This window comes from Ixodes scapularis, unplaced genomic scaffold, assembly GCF_016920785.2.
Source record: "Ixodes scapularis isolate PalLabHiFi unplaced genomic scaffold, ASM1692078v2 PGA_scaffold2__306_contigs__length_199485367, whole genome shotgun sequence".
In the NCBI taxonomy this organism is placed as follows: domain Eukaryota; kingdom Metazoa; phylum Arthropoda; class Arachnida; order Ixodida; family Ixodidae; genus Ixodes; species Ixodes scapularis.
In genome coordinates, this window is record NW_024609857.1 from 77,630,913 (window position 1) to 77,652,401 (window position 21,489).

General features: G+C 41.3%; 1 protein-coding gene across 1 annotated transcript in view; it reads left to right on the forward strand.

Moving 5' to 3' along the window:
- Positions 1 to 21,489, forward strand: part of LOC8026575 (glutamate receptor ionotropic, kainate 3) — a 106,613-nt gene that overhangs the window by 67,268 nt on the left and 17,856 nt on the right. Inside the window, exons 10-13 of the mRNA XM_042291461.1 lie at positions 604 to 807; positions 4,144 to 4,535; positions 14,503 to 14,701; positions 15,502 to 15,715. Coding sequence (XP_042147395.1) covers positions 604 to 807; positions 4,144 to 4,535; positions 14,503 to 14,701; positions 15,502 to 15,715 — 1,009 coding nt within the window. The remainder of the gene's footprint in view (positions 1 to 603; positions 808 to 4,143; positions 4,536 to 14,502; positions 14,702 to 15,501; positions 15,716 to 21,489) is intronic.

The window sequence follows — 21,489 nt, forward strand, 5'->3', positions numbered from 1 at the left end:
CTCACTCCATTCAAGATACAGATCTCGCCATTTCCTAAGGTCACAGCAACCACGCGCTAGCGGTTTCATTTGACTTATTTTGCTGAGTAATATTTTTGCACAATTTAAAAAGAGGTTAAACAACTTGGGGGGCGCTTAAGCTTCGCCTTTAAGAGTGGAACGCGATAGCGTTATCGGACCCCGTTCGAAAAGCCGCCTCATTAAAGTCGCGCGCGTTCCCAAGCCACGCAAGCGGGTGTGCGTGGTCTAGTCAGTAGCGTCACGTGTTTTCATTGAAACTTTCCAGCCAAATTTGGCGGGAAAAGTCTCCGTGGCATTGGGCTAGAAAATTATGCGGGTTGAAAGGGGCCTGACGGGAAGGCCACGTGTGACGTCACACGTGACGTGACTACGCGCGCTCACCGACGGCGATGTCGACGCCGACGCCGACGCCAGATTGTTTGCCACACGAGCTCCTAAACGCAGTGAAGTAAAAAGTTCTATTGTTGCTCCATTCATGAAGTCTCTTGACTGGCAACTCCTACATCGTTTCGCGGGTTTATATTCAGCCGGCACACTTGTGCGACCACTAATTAAGGCTCCCTTCCCTCCGTGTGTCCACAGAATTCTCCGTACGTGATGCTAAAGAAGTCGGCGTCCCTACTAAGTGGCAATGACCGGTTTGAGGGCTTCTGCGTGGACTTAGTGCGGGAACTTTCCCTGCTCCTCGGATTCCGCTACCAGCTCCGTCTTGTAAGAGACGGAGCCTACGGGACCAAAGATTCTACAGGGCGATGGAATGGGATGGTGCGCGAACTTGTCGACAGGGTAAGTCCCCTTGGGCATTTAGCATCTCTTCCGGCAGTAGCCAATGTTGGCCAAGCTTCGCAGCGTAACATGTGTGTTCCGTGTACGGACGTCTTGACTCGCGAAAATTTGCAGGGAATTTATCCGCAAAATTTAAATCACGGTTTCGTGACATATTGACGTCTCTGTGTCAGCTGATGTTATGTCACATAACGTCATAGTTTTCCCGCTAAATTTCAAGGTGGATTCTTTTAGACAAATTGGGCCGGATACTTTCTCCGCTAAATTGAGCCGGGTACGTCTCCGCTAAATTTAGTAGGGAATTTAGTGTCACGGACGTCATGGTGCCGCTTCACGTCACAATGTTATAATATGTCACGGTGTCACGTGACATCACAGTGGGAGGTGAGTATGTTCGCTAAATTTAGCACAACGTAAGTTCGCTGGTTATAAACATGGCAATGTCATCGCGCGCAGAAGGGTGCCGCGTTTCGGCTGCCGGAGCAACTGATTTGCTCGACACCGCAAGGAAACGCTAATTCTTTCAGAGCTCAAGAGTGGGCTTCAATAGCTGTATATTGTCTTGCTTAATGCTTAGAAAGTATTAACGCCCCCCTCTGGTATTTGCGGGATTCGAAACATAAATTGTAGCTTTGAGAAGTCAGTAGCACATTATTGTAATAATGATTGCTTCTTTTTCTACACTTGAACTTGGAGGCTGTCTTGTATAGATATTACGAATTGGACTAGGAAACAACTCAACCCAGTTCTTTCTGAATTCTGTCTTCAATATATATCATAATAGAAATAAAATAAATAAACTACAAAATTACGTGTAGGTCTTTATTGTCACAAAATAATTTTGTGGCCTGGTTGGTCGAGGGTCATAAAAATATTAACGCGAAAGAAAAAGGACAAGGGAGGACAAGAGAGGACAAACGCTACTTTATACTGACGTTCTAATGAAAGAAACAGAAAGAAAAGGACCAAGAAATTTGGCCTGCCCTCTCCTTTCTTGTCCATCGTCCTATTTTTTTTTTCTCTGCTCCCTTCTCTTTTTTTGTTCGCACTAATATTTTTATGATCTCCTTATTATCACTTATCTACTTTAGTATGATATACAAAAGTCTTTTCCGAGGAAGGGTGCATACTCATGCCGGAGATGACATGTCTACAAAATGAACGTGTTCCCTTGCTTGCTGAATCAGGAGCGTGATGGGTCATTTTTTTTCGGTCATGGTATAGTTGACATAATAATAATTATCTTCAAGTTAGGAGAAACGTTAGAAGCAAAGCTTTTATTATTGGCTGCAACTCGTGCTACACAGTACACACATTCATAACCCAGTCTCCACTTTCCATCGGTATCTTCCCCAATTAAAATGTCCGATGACACCTAAGCACTTCTTATGAGTTCTGAACGCGAAAGCATGAATGTCGTTCTTCCGCTCCCTTAGTTCGTCTGCGGCTTGGTGGCGTGGACGGCCGAGCGCGCGCTTTGTCGAAGTGACCGCGCCGCGCTGAGCTCGGCCGTGCAACCCCTTCGTAGTTTGCCCGAGCGGGCTGTGCGGCCAGGCCCGCACCGCTACACCTCTTACCGGCGGCCGGGCCGCTGCGTGCGTTACGCCGCATTGGAGAGGGCTTCGCTGGTGGCGTCCCCTGGAACTACGCCGCGCGAGAGCCAATGGGAACCTCGTTCCTTGATGACGCGCGCCAGCCAATGGGAACCTATCCATCAGATTTTTGTTACAGACGACAGGCTTCGCTCCATTGGGACAGGGGAAGGTGCCGTTTGGCGCGGCTTCAAAGCTGATGATGTCGGTTCACTCCATGGGACAGTTAATGCCTTCGCAGTAAACAAAGAAATGTTTCCCCGTAGAACAGTACGAGAACATGGTTTTTGCAGTCTTTGGAGGGAAATCAGGAAATTATTAGTCCAAAATGTCGTTTTGGCATAAAATCGTAATCTGCGATGTAACAAGGGACATGACGCAGAAATGCAGAATGTGATGGGCAAAACTTCTTATCAAACTTCCTTCTTAGGTCAAAATATTTTGCCAACATTGCCATTCAACGAACTCCGTTCGAATTCAGCAGCGAAAGGCACTGCGCAAGAGCAGACTCGTGGGCATTTCGCGGCGACCCTGCCCGTCGTGTTTAAAGCGTCCTGAATACTGAGCTTGGTGATGTCATTAACGGGAAACGTTCTTTGGTTATGTGTTCCGCATTTCGAGAAGCCTGGATCAAGCTGAAGCCTGGTAAAAACTTGGCGTTTTGTGTGAGGAGAGGATGCCATCGCTGTAAAAAAGTGTTTGCCCGAGGCGGGAATTGAACCCAGACTGTATAGATTATTAAGCGAGTGCCTTTTCAGCATATCACGATGATTTTTCTTTTTCTTGATTAAATGTCACATCGTATCCCCACGAGTCGAGGTGCCATTTAGCGTTGAGGCCCTGCGTGGGAGCCGCACTGCGTCCGGTTGATTGCAAGTTCACACCCTGTCACACGTTTTAACGTGACACATTCTTTGGCAGGTGTTCGGAATTTCGCGAAGCCCAGATAAAAGTTATTTCTGTTTAAAAGCGAGGCCGCGGCTCCACACTGCTTATCGTCGTTATCGGGTGGGAGAGGAGGAGTGAGCTGCTCGAAGCGGATCGGTTAACCTAACCTAACCTTACCTTACCTAACCTATCCTAACCGGGGAGGTAAGCGTCGAGGAGCTCGACCACCTGTGCGCACTGAGAGAGAGATTCTCGAGAATATGGAAGGCTGTCGAAGATCGCCAGGTTTATCAGCCCGAATAGTGGTAGTGTCGCTTCATCCTAGGACCAACTATCAAGGGCACATATGTCACTCGTTAAATTATCTGATGAAAAGCGCCATAAATATAGGTGCCTGCAAGTATCGATAAACGTTTGTGATGCAAGAACGTCTCACGTATCCAATCCAATTACCTATCAATTTGCAATAATATTTTTATAATGAGCAGTTCAATTTTCAGGCTGTATACTTTAGGCCGATGTTCTACTATACGGTTTTATTGCTTCAAGCATGTTTTTATCAAGCCGATGTTCTACTATGCGGTTTAACTGCTTTAAGCATACGAACATGGCGACCGCCATGGCGGTCGCCATGTTCGTATGGACGACTGGTCAATGAGGGGAATGGCAATACGAACACTGCAGTGTTCGTATTGCCATTTCTCTCATTGACCAGTCGTCTTGCATTGCTCATAATTTTATATACATCTGAATACTTTTTTTTTCTGCTGTTTGTGAGCTGGACATACGACTGAACACAGTTCGAGAATTAAACGAACAAGGTTGAGCGCCTGAAAGCAGCGCTGTTATTTTTCAGGAGGCCGACCTTGCGTTGGGTGACCTGACCATCACGTACGTAAGGGAAGAGGCGGTGGACTTTACAATGCCCTTCATGACCTTGGGCATCGGGATTCTGTTCCGCAAGCCCCAGGGTGATCGGACGCTGTTCTTCTTTCTCTCGCCGTTGTCTTCGGACGTGTGGCTCTGTGTCGCCGTGTCGTACCTCGGTGTGAGTTTCCTCCTGTGCCTTCTAGCCCGCTTTAGTCCAGCGGAGTCGGGCCTCAAGAGACGATCGTGTTGCTGTGAAGAGACCTTGTCACCTTGCGGGCATTCTAAAGAGAGTGAACTGAAGAATCAATTCACGCTCCTCAACAGCCTTTGGTTCACTATAAGTGCCATCATGCAGCAGGGCTGCGACGCTTCACCAAGGTGAGTTTGGGGTTGCTATTTTATTGGTTTCCACTAGAGTGTTTTTTTCCAGAGGCCCTCGAAAATCGGTAAGGTATTTCAGACCCCCAAAATAATTTGTTCTACGATCTTGACCTGCGGCAAAAAATGAGCAACGCGCGAACAAAGAGATCTAAGCAACACTTATTTAAAATAATAATAATCAATCGCAAGTCTTTCATCAACCAAGCCAAAGGCGCACACAAAAGCGTCCACTGAAGTTAACTAATATACAACGTCAACGATAGTACTACGGAGCAAAGAAGCATTACCCACCTGTTATGTTATTTGGAGACGTCGATAGTAAGCATTTTAAATATGCAGGTCTATAGTTGTTGATGCGATATCATTATTTTAACTTGTTGAAACTGTTCTTTTAATTTTTCATTTATATAGATATAATGCACATTGGGGCGTTTTAGTAGGTCGAACCTTTAGTGGAACGATAGTCGCACCACGGAATGTGCTGCCATTCTGAAGCGTGCTTAATATGGCGGGCCCAGAGGTGTAGCGGGTATGGTAAAATAATTTGGAAGAACTATCTATTACAGAAAAATGAAATTGTTTCGCACATCACCACGACAACCAGTGACTTTAAAAATGTCTTCTCTTACACAACGATTTCCCTCGAACACTACTATTAGAAATATTTTGCAATTCATATTTGTTCGTTAGTGCTCACTATAGATAAGTATGTCTCACCATTTTATTGCTGAATTACTGAAGTTCTGAAGCCGTGACTTCGTAAGTGAAAAATCTCACACCTACTTTGTAAAACAATAAAAAAAGAATACCACGTAAAATGTTGCATTGCATTTTTCTTCAGTTGGAAAACAACTAAAACCAATAGCAGTTTAGAATTATGAAAATTTTATTTCTCTAAAACAGGAAAACCCAGGAACTTCTCTAGAAGTTTGTATTTATGTTTCTAATATTACCGCACATAATCAAAACACAATTTACACGCGTTTATTTAGCTTTTCTGGACAGAGACTGTGGAGGACAATTGGGAAATTCTGGAACTGGACAGAGACCATTGAGGTTCGCCTCTCAATATTTACATGTCAACAGGCGAAATAAAGTTCGGAGTTCATTCTCACAATGAGACAAAAAAGAATCCGCAAACATTCTCTTCAAACGCCGCGACTTGCAGTTTGAACGAGACCTCACATCTTTCAATGCCCTCGGACGGCGATTCCAAGAGCGTGCCTCTTGCAACGAAGTCCATATTGCAATTCCCATTCTAACGCCTTGCACGTGTGGTCTACTCTTGACGAGCGCACGCTTGTTCGTGGTGTCCGTTTGCTGGCGGGTGCTGTGTCCAAAAGCAAAGACCTTTGCCTTGGCCCAGCAATTGCGAATCATTCACCCAACGCCGCACAAGGAGCGACTTGGCGATCGCCGATAGCAAAATAAGGCAATAATTAGAAGTGTTGCGAAGTCCTTACAACTTATGGCCAATTCGTCTTTGCCCGCATGGCTCCGGTTCAGTGCGGTTCGTGGTACAGGGAAGGCTAGAGGAGAGAGGGGTGCTTTCCTCTATTCCCACCAGCCTTCCGTGTACTAGAGTGGAAAAAGTTTAGTGCACTGCACAGATGCGGTGTGACCCAGACGAATCGGCTATTATAGGTTATTTGAACGCACCTTCTAAGCGTATATGGAACTTTTAGAAACCACAACCACAACTTTCGGGTTCCTTTGGTTTCTTGTAGATAGAAGGAGTCGTATTACTTGTCGCAGTATTGAAAGTTGAAGCCGACGCACACAAGCTGTGGGAATGTCAAAAAACAAAACACTTTCCAATTAGGCGTTAAGGTTAACTGGTAGCAGTGATTCATATGAGTCCACATTCGAAAGGGGTTCCAGGTCACACGTTTTGAAACCATAGTTAAGGCGGCCTGCAGCTAGCATTCACACATTTGTAAAAGTTGCGATGAATGAACTTAAGAATAAATTTCCTTAGAAATTTTTATTGTTCATGGGCACGGACGGACATCTAAAGATATAAATGTTAGTCAATAATTTCTGTTAGCACGGTTTCATGAATATTTGGTGTCAAGCCTCTTACATCAAATCTGTGTGTTGCAAATATTCAGTGTGTTTCCGGAAACGGGAGCTAAATCGCTCATGTGAAAACTACGGATCGCGAAGAAGAAAACGTTGATGCCGTAGTGTTCTTTGTCAAAGGCCCCATTTAGAAAAAAATTAGTAACGTTCAAAATAATAGGGTAATTATTTAACTTTGAGTAACTAAATTTTTTTGCTGGGTAATTGGCTGAATTACCTACTGATTAATTGATTAATGCTTTAATCTCGATTAATAATGTTTGACTGGTTAGTCGATAAAATTTTGTCGAACCAAATAAAAGTAAGAACTAAACGATTTGACCACGCAGACATGAACGAGAACACCTGCGTGAAGGGCACATTTTAGGTGAAGTTTCAACCTAAAGTAAACTGTAGGCAAAAGATGCGCAATTCCAGACAAGTGAAGAGGGTTACTGGTATCACGGCCGCTTCAACCCCGTGAGAGTGTCCGTTTAAGAGAACAGAGACTATTGTGAACAATCAAACGAGGTCCTGCTTGCCGGAGATGATCAACGAACCTCTTCGCCTTACGTAGCTGAAGTAATAATCCGTGAGTGTGAGTGCTTTGAACTTTTCGCAACTAAACATTGAGTTTGATTCCTATTCGAAATCGTTTATTGCGCCATTTGTCACATTATAAACAAACGCAAGCGAAAATTGTAATTTTGATTTTTTTTAAATATTATGCAAGCGAAAATTATAATTTTGAGTTTTAAAGTATTATGCGGGGAATTAAACGAGACCGAATAATAAAATAATTAATCGATTAAAGAGTGGTGATTAATCAAATAAAAAATTTAGGTGACTCCCAGCCCTCACTAAATTGTTTGATATTGATTTTAAATGTATGGTTTCAATTAGATTTTTCCTGAGATTATAGAAAACACCTAAAAACATCCCCGTTAAAGTGACATAAGGCACGTGCATCATTTTACGGTGTTAAGAAAAAAAGCTAAATTTGGACGTGTTTCTGGGTTTCGGTGTTTATCGGAGCGCATCTCCGCGCGGGCAATCCCTCCTCCAGCGTCTAAAACGCGAAACGTGAGTGCGCCCACAAGCGTCGCACGTAGAAGAGGCCAGATAAGAACGGGCCGCAACATGGGGTTTGCCTCTTTGACGTCGGTGCAAATGTGAAGACGCACCTTCACGTGCGATGCGTGGGGGCGCATGCACGCAACGCGTTTTAATTAGACCCAAGGGGAGGGGGGGGGGGGCGGCTAGATTGCCTGCGCGGAAATGCGCTTCGATGAAAACCCGAAACCCGGAAACGCGTCCAAATTGACAATTTTTTTCAGAACAACACCTGAATGCTGCACGTGCATTAATTGTGTCGTTCTAATGTAGGTGCGTTTAGTAGTTTTCGATGATGCCCAGTAAGATTCAAATTTGAAACCATGCCTTTGAAATCAGTAATAAATTATTTCAATATGAAAAAAATATTTAACTACCGAATTGTATTAAAACCTAATAATTTTTCTTAATAGACCCTTTGACGTACACAACTAAGGGATCAGCGTTTTTCCCTTACAATGCGTCGTTTTCGCAGGAGCGAATTTGCTCGTGTTTCCGGAAACAACCGGTATATAATTACATGTAAAGTACACAATTTTATACTAAACTTCGCACACAATTTCAACTGTCATGTGTCGTTCACGCCGCGGAAACAGTTTTAAACCATTCATAAAAAATATAATATTTAAAAAAGTATTCGTTCTTTCACAAGGTCAGGTATATTTATTTATAGTTAGCGCAAACACACTAAATGAGATATCTACCGGGATAGGTATGGCATAGAGGTGAATTCTGAATATAATTCCTCGGTTTTGTTTGCACATTACCGAATAATCATGATTCAATAAGCTAAAACTAAAACACAAAAAGCACGACTGTACTCAATGGTGCGAGTACAGGTAAAATGAACAATATCACATTTGGCAGTAACATAACGTAAAATTTAGGAACCGTGTAGTTTTGGGAATTATAGAAAAATATGCAAATCATCATGCTAATATACACATAAAGAAAAAAATATTCACAAACATAAATTAAACTCGCTAAATCAATAAACCTGATATTTAAAAAAATGACAAGGTGCGTGCTGTGTTTACTGAAGGCGAGAACGATGATTTGCTACGCAATAAGCATACTTACCTTCTGATGTTCTCACAGACACCGAAATGTATTGTGAATTTAGAAAGCTCCTTCTAGATGACCTTCTTGAAATTCTAAGGACACACAAAGGAGCACTCTATTAGCATTGCAGTATCTATAGTGGAGTTAATTTCCACACTTGTTAGCACACACCGCAATAACAGTAATGCATAGTTTTTCTTATTGCGACTAAGGTAGTTCATTGCGCCTTGCGTGTTTCTATGCAAACATTATGGTTCTTACGACACACCTCTGTTATTCCAGCGGTTAAATTAAATACGTCAATGAGAGGCACGTGCGTTCCAACACGGCGAAAATCAAGAAGCAGCACATAGTTTCAGCCTGCAATTAAGCGTCTTAATGCATTGAAACAGTTTCATAATCCAAATTAACAAATTTGCCTCTCTGCGGCGTGGTAACAAAAGTCTCATATTAGAGAATGGATTTTGGTTTATAAAAAACAAAACAAAAACTTATCTGACATTGGCCGGTATTTTGTTATTACAGAGTGTGTACCGCGGGCTGGTATGGCATTAATATAGGTATCAATGGCCGGAAGTTTGTGGTAATTATTGAACTAAAACCTCCAATCGTCGCTGAAATAATTTTTTCCGTAAAGTGGCATCACCATCGGGATTGTTATATTCTGCCGGAGTCAAACTCTTATGAACATATATGCCGTAATTATTAGATACTTCTGTGTTTATTGTAATGCCATTAACCGGTTTGAAGATATCACACAGGTTCTGTTTCATTATTTTCACTTCACTCAAGGAAACTCTAACAATCTCTGCAAGCATTTCTTCAATCTAATCCACTTGCTTAAAATACATTCTACTGAGCTTTTATAGCCACGCCGAAGGGCAAGATTCAGCTGGACTTCAGTAAGATGGTAACTTTTGTTTAATCAGACTGTCGAAAACCGGCAGATGTGTGAAAAACATTAATTCTGACCATGGAAACAGTAGTGATCATACGTTGACACATTTTATTGTGTATATTCTGGATTAACCTGAATAATCAGCCACGCTGTGGCCGTAAGGCACATCCGAGCCCAAGCTCTTTTTACGGCCTCCAGAAATTTCCTTCCGATGGGATGCGAACGACGGCTGCAACTCACCCATGAGCTTAATAGACATGCGTACACTATTAGTGAGTAGCCGCAATAGAGTGTTACTAACAATTGTTGCATGGGTGCAAGGCTAATGTTTGTGATACGCATTTTTCTCGCCATCATTGTGATTGAATTCCGCTGGCTAAAAGCAAGGATGCCTGTCTAATTAAGCATGCAGACGAACATTTCATTTTATGCTTGTGAATAAATTGAAAGCCTATTGTATACTAAGGTGCATCTCATTCTCACCATATGTGAGCTTTAAGATTGTCTAACATCGCCTCAACGCAAATAAGATATAAATAAAATTGATTTTTCTGGCAACTGTGTCGTGGAACTCGCAGTATCATGACGCCGCATGAGGCGCTCACACGGTATTACAATGTTTTATACAAGCGCGGCACGATCATTTTCGAGCGGGCTCGAAGTCTTCAACAAGAAAACTGAAAAAGCGTTGAAACGTGGTCTGTTTATGCGCTCTGTGTGTTAGTTTTTTCATGTCCCCTTCGCCCTGTGGTTTCGTCGCTTTCGTCTTTCCAGACTCGTTGTAATTTCAGTATCTCCTCTTGTGCCGGTCTAAAGCTTTTTTTTTTTTTTAACTTCTTGAACATTCGAGTTTCCTTACGTCGAGAGTCATTGGTAAAAATGTCACGTCGTGGAAGTGAAATGGTTTCTTTTTAAGTTTTTCTTCCCCCCGAAGGTGATTTTAGAGCTCGCAAAGTTGCACGCAATAAAATAGTTTCGAATTGAAAGCGAAACGATGCTTTGGGATATTAGTTACATTCATTTGAAGGCGTTCGCTAGTCATATTATTGCCTATTAAAAATGGAATTTCGTTTTAACGTTTTATTTTCGTGGGAAACGGCTTGCTGAAGTTTTTTGAAGTCTAGTCGAAGATAGCAACTTTCAGTGTCGTACGTAAAGTCTCCAGAAAATACTTCGTTCAATTGACACTCGACATTCTTCCCTTCTTAAAATTAATTAATCAAGCGGAAATGACAACATTATGACACGAATACGATTTTCGACAAGATGCATATAAAATACTACTTGAACGAAATTTTTAAGCTCGGGTTTTTACAAAATTGAAATACTGTAAACGACTTATATTTCGCGGGTTTAATTTTCTGCAATAAATCGCGGGTTCTAATTTTCGCGACACCGTGGGATCTCAATATAGATTTCAATGTGTTCACATTTTACGGGAATTGTTCGCGGGACCTATTTTTCGCGAATGGTACGCGATTCGCGACATTCGCCAAAATGATTTCATCGCAAAAATTAAGTCGTTTACAATATATCCATTTTTTTCGTATAATATATAAGCTGAGTGGGTGTTGCAGTTTTTTTTTTCTTTAATAACAGACTGTATCTACGACGATCACACGACGTGATCTGTTTAGTCAGCGTCAGCTGTGCTGCTTATTCAACGATATGACGATGTTGATCGATTGACATAGCGTCAATCGTACGTCATTCGGAAATATGACATTGAAATGATGTTGAGCTGATCTAGGTTTGATACGTTGTAGATGAATAAATGATTTAAGGTCGTGATGTGTCTTCCCGCCATATTTAGAGGGGAAACTTGATTGGTGCATAGGGCACGTGACGTGAAGTCTTCCGCTAAATTTAACGGGGAACCTCAATTTGTTCGTACGTCCCGTGGCGTTAAGACACCTGACATTAATTTTTCCGCTAAATTTCGCAAGGAAACTTAATTGGCGCAAAGGTTTCGTGACGCGGATGTTTTCGCTAAATTCAGCGGGGACACTTATTTGGTGCATAGATCACGTGACATCAGTTCTTCTGCTAAATTTAGTGGGGAAACATAATTGGTGCATAGGCCGCGTGACGTCACTTCTGCCGCTAAATTTAGCTGAAAAACGTTTCGTTCACTCACACTCCATAGAAAAACAGGGAAACGGTCCACTTACAGCTGAGGCTGTAAAATTACTTGGGTAGTTACAAGAAAATTAAAATGACAGAAACTAGCTAAACACCTTTGCGTTGTCACACATTCGGCACGTTTCAATGATTGGAGGGTTAGAGCGAAGCGGCTGACCGCTTGGCGGGGACTTAGGTTTATGGCTGCTATGACGAGCACGTGCACGCGTTGTCGCTAAAGCCCCTCACATCGCCGTAGCTGTAGGCTTTGAATACAAAAGGCGTTACCAATGGACTGTTTATACTTCCGTCGGCTAACCCAACGCGCGCCGGTGCCGAACAACGCTCGTCGTTCACTTCGCTACGCCACGCCGAGCTGACAAGAGCAGGACCAAAAGTGGTTAGAGTCCAGCGCTGTGGTGTGATCAAAGCAGCGATACGAGATGAGGAGTTGCACCATGTATTGCTTGAAGAACAAGCAAATAATAGAAAGAACCTGTGAAAATAAGCATTTATTTCCTCCCAAGTGTCACAGAAGTGTGCGCGAAAGCAATTTTACAATACCCCGTCCATCAAAGCATCTGTTGGCTGGCTGCAACAGACGCGATGGACTCGCGTTTCGCAGCAACCTTCTCTGAAATGGCCTGGGTACAAACACTGCAGCTAGCCTTCAACGTTGACTTACGTATAACATTGAAAGAAAAAAAAAAACATTCATAAATTGCGCCGTGCACACGCTTGAAATTGTAGCGCACTTCAAAGATGCATTCCGTACTTCAACTTTGTTTTCACCACACATCGCTACTATCGTTTACACTTGGCGTTCGTTATTTTAAAGTGGGAACGGATGTCGGCGAGCACGACTAGAGGAATATAATACGTAGCTGATTCATGTGGTCGGTCTCAGTTTTAATTAACTCTTGCTTTGGTTCGTCATCGTGCATCAAGCTTTTTTCGGCACACACTGAAAGCGCGCATCCGGCTCGAAAGTCCTAACCAGGAATAAGAAGCTTTTTGGATAGCGCGTCCTCGTAGAGCCGCGCCCACTTCTGCGTCTAGATTCGCCCAATTGAAACGGACATGCAATCCAACACAAAAAGGCGGGACAGGCCAAACTGGACGGCGATAATTGCACACGACACACGTCACAGACCTCATATTCAAACGGCAGAAATAAGCGTTCCGCACATCACCCCGACTAGTCCCAACTTCTCAATTTTCGAATGAGGTGCCAACAACAGGACTTCCGCTCATTGCACTGGGGCACCTTCGTGCCGCCGGTTCGCCCATCTGGCTGGTTCTGCCGTTGGAAGGCAGGTGTGCCGTGTCTTTTTCCGCGTTTCAGTACATTTTAAACACGCCATTTTTTCTATGTTCGATTTTCTCACTCTAAAAAAAGAATTTCTTGAAATAATAACGATGGTTTACCAAAGAGTATATTTTACTGCCCAATGAAAAGAAAAACAAAAAAACTCACGGCTCTTGCCAACACCGCTAATTACAAAACTGTGATTAGCAGTGTCGGCCACTAGCCTCGCCTTTCTACACAATGTGGCGCCACAAGACGCTGAGCTGTTTCTGATGGATGAAATTAAAATATGATGCGTTAATATTTCCTGGCTACTACGTGTTTTCTGAGCAGCCCGATCCAACCGTGAGGTTAGAACATAAAGAAGGGAGAAGCTCGCGTAGCATTAGATAGCCCCTTTAATAATCTTTGGTCAGATTTGGGGTACAGAGGCTCAAAATGTCTAAACAAGTGCCAAAGTTATAAACTTTGCTCTCCGGTTGTTTGGTTGTCAATTGCAGCGCTCTCTTTGGACCTGTTTCGGAGCAAATGTCAGAGTTAAGACCCGTTCACATTCTTGCATGTGCTTGGCACCGAGCTCTTCTAACATCTTACAACGAGAGGATACGCTGGCATGCTGGTGTCATCTATAAGGTGGTTCTGACTCTGCATTTTACTGGAGCGAAGGTTCTGCACTTCTGGGGAATTAAATGTACCTTCTATCATGAGAATGGTCGTTTATTAGAGCGTCAGATAGGTTTTAAGTAAAAAAAACACATATATGATGCTAAACAAATATAGACAATATAGAAAAACTGAATGCCTGAACGGCTTCCCGATAGACGGCGGGAGTTTGTTGTCTGGTCGGAAGATATTTAAAAGATTCTAAGAAACACGGTCATAAGCGATCGTAAGTTTGTGCACATGCCCTTAAGCTTCAGTTCTTAGTTGTTGGATTGTCACATCGAATATTTGGCTCATATCAGGCGGTTTGGTAATTCTTCGGCAAAAAGGGTAAAAAGCCAAACTTTGCAATTCTCTGGCGATTTAGGGCTGAAGAAATCACCTTTTGACCTAACTAACGTTTTGGATCAAAACCTCATTATCCTCAATTTAGGCCCATAGCATCGCAAAGCTTGAGCCAAGTTAGGACCTAGGCAACGCGCCCTCCGGCATAGTGTCTGGGTTATATATGCAGACTTAGCACCGCGTTTCCATTGAACATGCCACGTAAAGGCACTGTCCTAATGGAATCATCCAAATATTCACAGTGGAAGCCCTAAAGTTACCCTGGGCTTAGCCGAGCAGTAAATACTTCGAACCCTAGCAATACCTACTTAAACGAGTGTGTTTTGCTAAACATCATTCGGTTGTCGCACCGTAATTCGTTCAATGTTTTTGCTGCTTTTCTATCATGTCAGGTCGGCATCTGGGCGGCTGCTGGCGGCCTCCTGGTGGTTCTTCTCCTTTGTTGCAATCTCTACGTACACGGCCAACCTGGCGTCGTTTCTCACTCGCGAGAGGCTCCGCTCGCCCATTCAAAGCGCCGAAGACCTGGTCAAGCAGTCGGATGTTCGCTACGGCTGCGTCCGATCGGGATCTACGGAGGCCTTCTTTAAGGCAAGTGCCGAGTATTTATAATTTAGTAATATTCACTAAAAAGTGTTTCTTCAAATAGTATTCTAAATGAGGGCTGTTTATCTTTGCAGTCTACGTTTCTTTTTGATAAACATTGTACAGCCCAAAAGCGTAAAGTATCTTGCCGTTAAAAAAAAAAAAAAAAGTGGAAGAAAGCGAGAAGTGTTGCCAAGAACCAAAACAAACTACCCATATGTTTGGGGACGAACCTCCTTTCGCATTCGAAGAAACCACTGAGCTTTGAATAGCTGCTCCTCAAGTCAAGTATCATATACACTCCTCACACTAGTGTTAACATCGCCTTCTGCAGGTGCACACTGAGCGAAATATTTCGTGCAAAGAAAACAAGGGGTTGGTATTTTTTTTATAATTTTTATATACAAAATGTGAACAAAATTTACTATACGCGTCGATGTGGTGGCTTCAGAGGAGCCTATTTCACCAGATTTGTAGTTATGATGAAATAGTATTGCTCGTGACAAAACTACAAAAAAATGTGTGATTATGTGCATGCGAGTAGAATAAAACAACCGTAAATATTCACATCATTATAAACAACATCCAAATAAATACATGAGCAATTTAGCAACTCTCGGTTAACGAAACAGATCAGTAAATTACACTGTAGATTTACAATTGAGCGTTTCGTGAACGACACATATATTTATTTATTGCTGACTTGGATTAATCCCACTTGCCATTTTCAAAAGACAAAGGCGTGTTCACCTCAGACGATAGATCATCAGCGTAACAAAATGCGCGCGTACGATTGCACTGTGCAGGAATCTAAGTTGGAGACTTACGAGCGAATGTGGCAGGCGATGAAGCACTCGATGGTAGATTCCAACTCGGAGGGTGTGTCCCGGGTGTTGAGCGAAGCCTACGCCTTCCTCATGGAATCTACTAGCATCGAGTACGTCGCACAAAGACACTGCCAGCTAAATCAAGTTGGGGGCCTCCTGGACTCCAAGGGATACGGTATTGCCACGCCCACAGGTGAGAATTTCAGTGAGCAATAGCTGAATCCCTTTATATAAGTCAACACGAAACACATTTAACAACTTTTAACTCTTTCAGGAAAGAGACACGCGCATACGGATAAATATTGTGATGCTGCATTTTTAATGCTCCAACTACAGTATTTGATTACGCCGCAGAGAGCAGAACTTCCCCGGGCAATTTAACGTTGGCCAAGTCTTTCAATCACATTTAGATGCCAGCGGGTTTTTCGAAGGTCGAAAAAATCTTGACTGTGTTAGTGGCGTTGCCTTTGCGTGTGAACCTGATTGAATGTATATTTGTGTGTTTATCTCTGCGTATGTGGACGCGTGTGCACGCCCGTGTACGTATATATATGTGTGTATGTGTGTTCGCCCTTGTTCGTGCGTATATTTTATGTGTTTGTGTGCGTCTGTGTGTGAATATTCGCGAGCGTGTACGTGTTTCGATGTGTGTGTATGCGCGAGAATATGTGTTTCTTTTTTTCGTTACGCACAGTAGGTTTTTGTTATGTTTAAGATTCACCCACTCGCCTACGCACTCACTGCACTTTTAAGTTTAAACAACGTTGATATTGAATACTTAAATTATCATGGTTCAATCGCACCAACTCAAGTTCGACACTGACCTCATGTTTAGTTGCCCTTTTTAGGTTAGAAGTATTTTGAGTCTTTGCAAATCCTGGATTCGTAAAATGCTGTTGGCCAGCTGCGCCATAGCTAGGCACAAATAGCCTTCACGAACCAAGAATTAGAGAAGAATTTGCTTTAATTTTGAAATATTTTGAAAGCTGTTACCTCATTTTCCTGTATGTAAAGATTTTGCCGCAAGAGGAATCGCTAACGTGCATGAACACTTAAAAAACCTGTAGATGATGTGTAATTGTTATTTTGTTTCGTTATTTTACAATTTAATTTGATTGCTATTTCGGTATTATTATATTTTAAAGTTATATAGACGAGTTAAGGTACTAAAGTTGTGCTCTGTTTCCTGTAGCTGAAGTGACAGGTATCTTTCTTGCGAATTTCTCCCGCATGGCAGCCTAGAACGCATTCGGTTGATTAAGGCCCAAAGAAACGTTTGTTATGTTTTATTTCGCTGTTATAGCTCCATGTCAATTTATAATTTACCAAAAGGAAGCAGACAATCGTAATAAGTTTTATTTTGTTGTGTTCGTATGCACACGTCGTTGGTTCTCTGGACAACCACCCCTTCCTTTCAAACATTCTGTGTAGTTAGCAATTTAACAATTATTTTTTGATGTATATCACGTTGGGAACGCTTGAAAAAGTGTCTTAGCGGAACATTAAACATATATAGCAATTATAGGTATAAACCGTCTTTTCTATACATGATCAACAATTAAGCTCTTGTTAGGGAAGAGCTGTGTAAACATCTGAATGGACAGATGTGCGGTTGATAGCAATAAACATTTCCAGAAGCCTTCGTAAAAAAACAAGAAATAATTATTTGAAAGCCAACATTTTCTTAAGCATGACATATACGTCAAGTCAGACTGTGGTGAAGAACTACAATATGTCACTTCAAAGTTGCAATATAACCTAGACAGGATGTTTCGTTTTAATTCAAACAGATTTCTTATAATAATTCTATAAATGGTAATATAATGTGGTTTGTGCATGGAAGTCATACGACCGGGGAAACATTATAAAGGCGGCTAATTTTCAAAATGGGTACAATAATTATTTGCGTTCTGTCATACCTAATTGATTATTAAAGATACGCATGTGGCTTTAATTAAAAACTTGCTGAGCGTCATCGAAAACCACTACATTAGTCAATTTGTTATGGATTAGAAGCACATGCAAAACGCGGGGGTGCATCAATGTTACCATTTGTGCAGCATGTACGAAGCAAACCACATGTGTATTTTCAATAATTATATTTAATTAGAATATTTTAGGTAAATATTTGACTTATCATGACTAGCATTTTACATGATGTCTCTGGCTATATAGCTCACCTGCAAATGCCAAATTAATGTAGCTTTTATGGATTGCTTTGTGATAAATATGTTAAAATTAAAATCATATACCGTGTATATCTAAAATGCAGTTTTCTAACAAAAGCTATAATTCTGACTCGCACAATGAGTTAAAAAACAAAATTTCGAGGTTATGCTGCACATTCTAAGCCAAGCCTTGGATTATTTTCAAACGTATTATAGATTGGTTACATTTTTTTAAATAGCAGTCATCTGCATAAATATTTATTATATACCTTTACTAAAACAGAAATATTTGATGTAACGAAAAAATTCCGGACTCCAGAATGGTGCTGTATCATACACACACGTAACCACAAAAATATAGAGCCTAATCTATTCTGTCCTACGGACCGGTCAGGATATTACTTTGAAACGCTAATCGTACACGCTATCTTGATTCCAACAAACCACAAAATATCCAATTTTCTTTAGCAAAATCGTGCTTTTTATTAATTTTTTTTGGATTCTACGCATTTCTAGAAGGAAACAAATGTTTAAGTTTCTGGACAGAGAGATAGAGTGTGATGAATCCGCCAAAACATATGCAATCCCCTGTGTTAAGATTCAACATGGGCTTTCGTTCTTAGTTTTACTTTCACCATGCAACGTAAAAATGCGAAGAAAGATGCAATATTTTTAAACTCTCCGAAATTCAGGTTGAGACATGTCGACGGAAATGCACGTTTCACTATGAAGCTCATCCATCTTACTATGCGTCATTTCAAATTTGCAATATCGCCTATACAGGGTATTTCATTTTAATCGAACAGATCTTTACAAAAAAAAATTAACGTGCACATTAATGCGGTTTATGCAGGTAAGTTTTACAGCATTGAAGACCTTATTAGGTGGCCAATCTTGAGAATGAGTCAGATAAGTAACTTATTTTTTTAATTTATTTTCAAGTAGTAAGAATACACATGTGGCTTTAATTAGAAACTCACTGAGCATCATCAAAAACTACTAGAACAGTTAATTTTAGAATGGCTTGAAGGATGTGAAAGGTGCGGGGGGTGGGGGAGCGCCTATGTTACCACTCGTGCAGCAGGTGCAAAGCTTGCGGTGGGAGAAGGCAAATAACAATATAATCTGAGATTCCCCACCGCTAGCTTTGCACCTGCTGTACAAATGATAACTTTAATGCACGCTCGCTTTTTCCAGGTGCTTCAAATCGTTCGATACTTTGACTGATTTTTTGTTGTTGATGACGCTCAGCGAGACTTTAACTAAAACCACAGTGCACTTTCAATATTAAAAAGTTAATTAAGATATTTTAGTTCATTATCGGACTTATCGTAACGATTAGATTATTATGTCCTCCTCGCCACATACCTCATCTGCAAATACAACATTAGGGTACCTCTTACAGGTATTTCTTTGTAACAAATATGTCCAAATTAAAATAGTACACCCTGTATATCTAAAACATAGAGTCCAGAAAATAGCTTTCCCATGAAATTTATAAGTCTGACGCGTACGATCAGTCAAAAAAAAAGTAAAACACATTAAACAAACATTAAAACGCTGCACATGCCAAGTCAAGCCTGGGATTAGTTTCCAACATATTTCAAATTCTCGCTTTAATCTCTTACATGGCGGGGATCTTCATATATATGTATATATATATATGTATATATATCTTAGATACCCTTATTTCAACAGAAATATTTTACCTGACGAAAATAGTGAGGACTGCAGAATGAGCACATGTAACCACAAAATATAGAGTATGCTGTATTTTTGCTTACGGACCGGTTACGATATTATCTTGAAACTATAATCGTACCCGCAATCTTGATCAACCACAAGATATCTACTTCTGTTTAAAAGATTGTGTTTTTATTTAATTTTTGCTTTCTTGAGTATTTAACGTATTCCTAGAAGGAAAGAAAGAAATGTTTACGTTAGTGCACAGAAATGTGGAGTCTGATGAATCCGCAGAAAGTATGCGCACTCCTCGATTATAAGATTCGGCATGGGATTTCCCTCTGAATTGTGCTTCTACCATGGAACGGAAGAATGTAAAGAAATGCAAATACCGGTCCAGACATGTCGACGCAAATGCACGTTCCTCCATACGGCTCATCCATCTTACTCTGCGTCAGCCAATAATGAAACTCAAAGCTAAACTTTCAGTACCAAGAAATTTCGTATTATGTGTTCTATTTAAACACTCAAGAGCACTATTTATTTATCAATTTATTTTTTTGTTCACTTTGTCATAATTTCTAATCTGACTCCTGAAGTAAACTCCTTGAAACACGAGTAGTCAAGTATAAAAATATATTTTATCTTATAAAAACTGAATGAACTCTTGTTTCAAAATCCAAATCCCGGGATATTTTGCGTGCACGATATTTCGAGAAAGTGGGTTTGTGGAGTATGTTTGTCACGACAAGAAATATATTCTTGGAATATATTTCCCCGATATTATTCAGGTCACGAAATTCGCAAAAAACTGATTATCGCGAAAAATAAGCTGTTTACAATAATCATTAGATTATCGCATTGTACTCTAACTTAGAGCCTCACACTAAATGCGCCAGTGTCTAAAGAATATTACGGGATCTAAAGCAATAATTTCTTCCGCAGTATTTACGTCTGTTGGGCGAACCACCTGTCTGTAAAGGCGTGGTTGCCTAAGAAAATTGCTGCTTATAATATATTTAGAACTCTGCACTTTGAGTATAGCAAATGAATATGTTATATGTAGTGCAATCTCTAATTTTCACCAGTGACTTCTATAGGGTAGCACCTGGGCCTTTTTTTAATTATTGATTAGGAGAAGTTATTTTTGTTCCAATCCTCCGTAGCAATAACATATAAACAAAACAAAAAAACGTTTACAAATCTTTGGGATGCGAAATTAGAGCACAGCGCTTGAGGGGGAGGAGGGGGAGGTATGCCCCTCCTGCTCCTCCGTACGTTCTCCTCCTCTCCCCGTGCACCTCCTCGTCAGTCCCCTCCTCCTCCTTTCAGTTTCCCTTCTAAATTTAGCGGGGAAATTGACGTCATATGGGTTGGTGTCAGGTCACCTATGAACAAGTTCAGTTTCTTCGCGAGATTTAGCGGGAAAATTGATGTGACGTGACCTCAACACCTATTTAGTTCCCCGCTAAATTTCGGGGAATATAATTGGTGTTGAGGTCACGTGACCTTAATTTTCCCGCTAAATCTAGCGGAAAAACTAAATTCCCCCACTAAATTTAGCGGGGAGTTAAATTGGTTTGAGGCCGCGTGATGTCAATTTTCCCGCTAAATATAGCGCGGTTACGCCTACGCCGACGCCGCTCCACCCGGAAACGGGCGCCTAAGAGCTGCGCTTTTAAAAACTAATATTTTTCTGACTTCCTTCAATCATTGAAGCAATCATGTTTTTATTGCGCGTTTCCAAACACTTGTTAGGCCTAAATAAGGGTACACTTTTCAGTGGTACACTATTTGCTAGATCCTTCTCCTGTGTGACTGCCCCTCCATCAATAATATTTTTCCTTCTAAAACAAACTGTGTAGAAGCGGGGTTGGATAGTCCATTGTAAATTCATTATTTTTGGTTCAGGTGCTATTTTAGTTTCAGAGGACAAACATCGTATTTTCGCCTTCTATAGATGAAGTGGAGACGAAGATGCAACATGTCGCCATGTTAGCTGGACAAGCAGACAATTGCATACGTTGGTGTGAATAGATGAAGTACTGAGTCTGAGATATGTTAGTACTCCAGATACTGCTTTAGCATGCAGGCACCATAAGCTCAATACAGATAG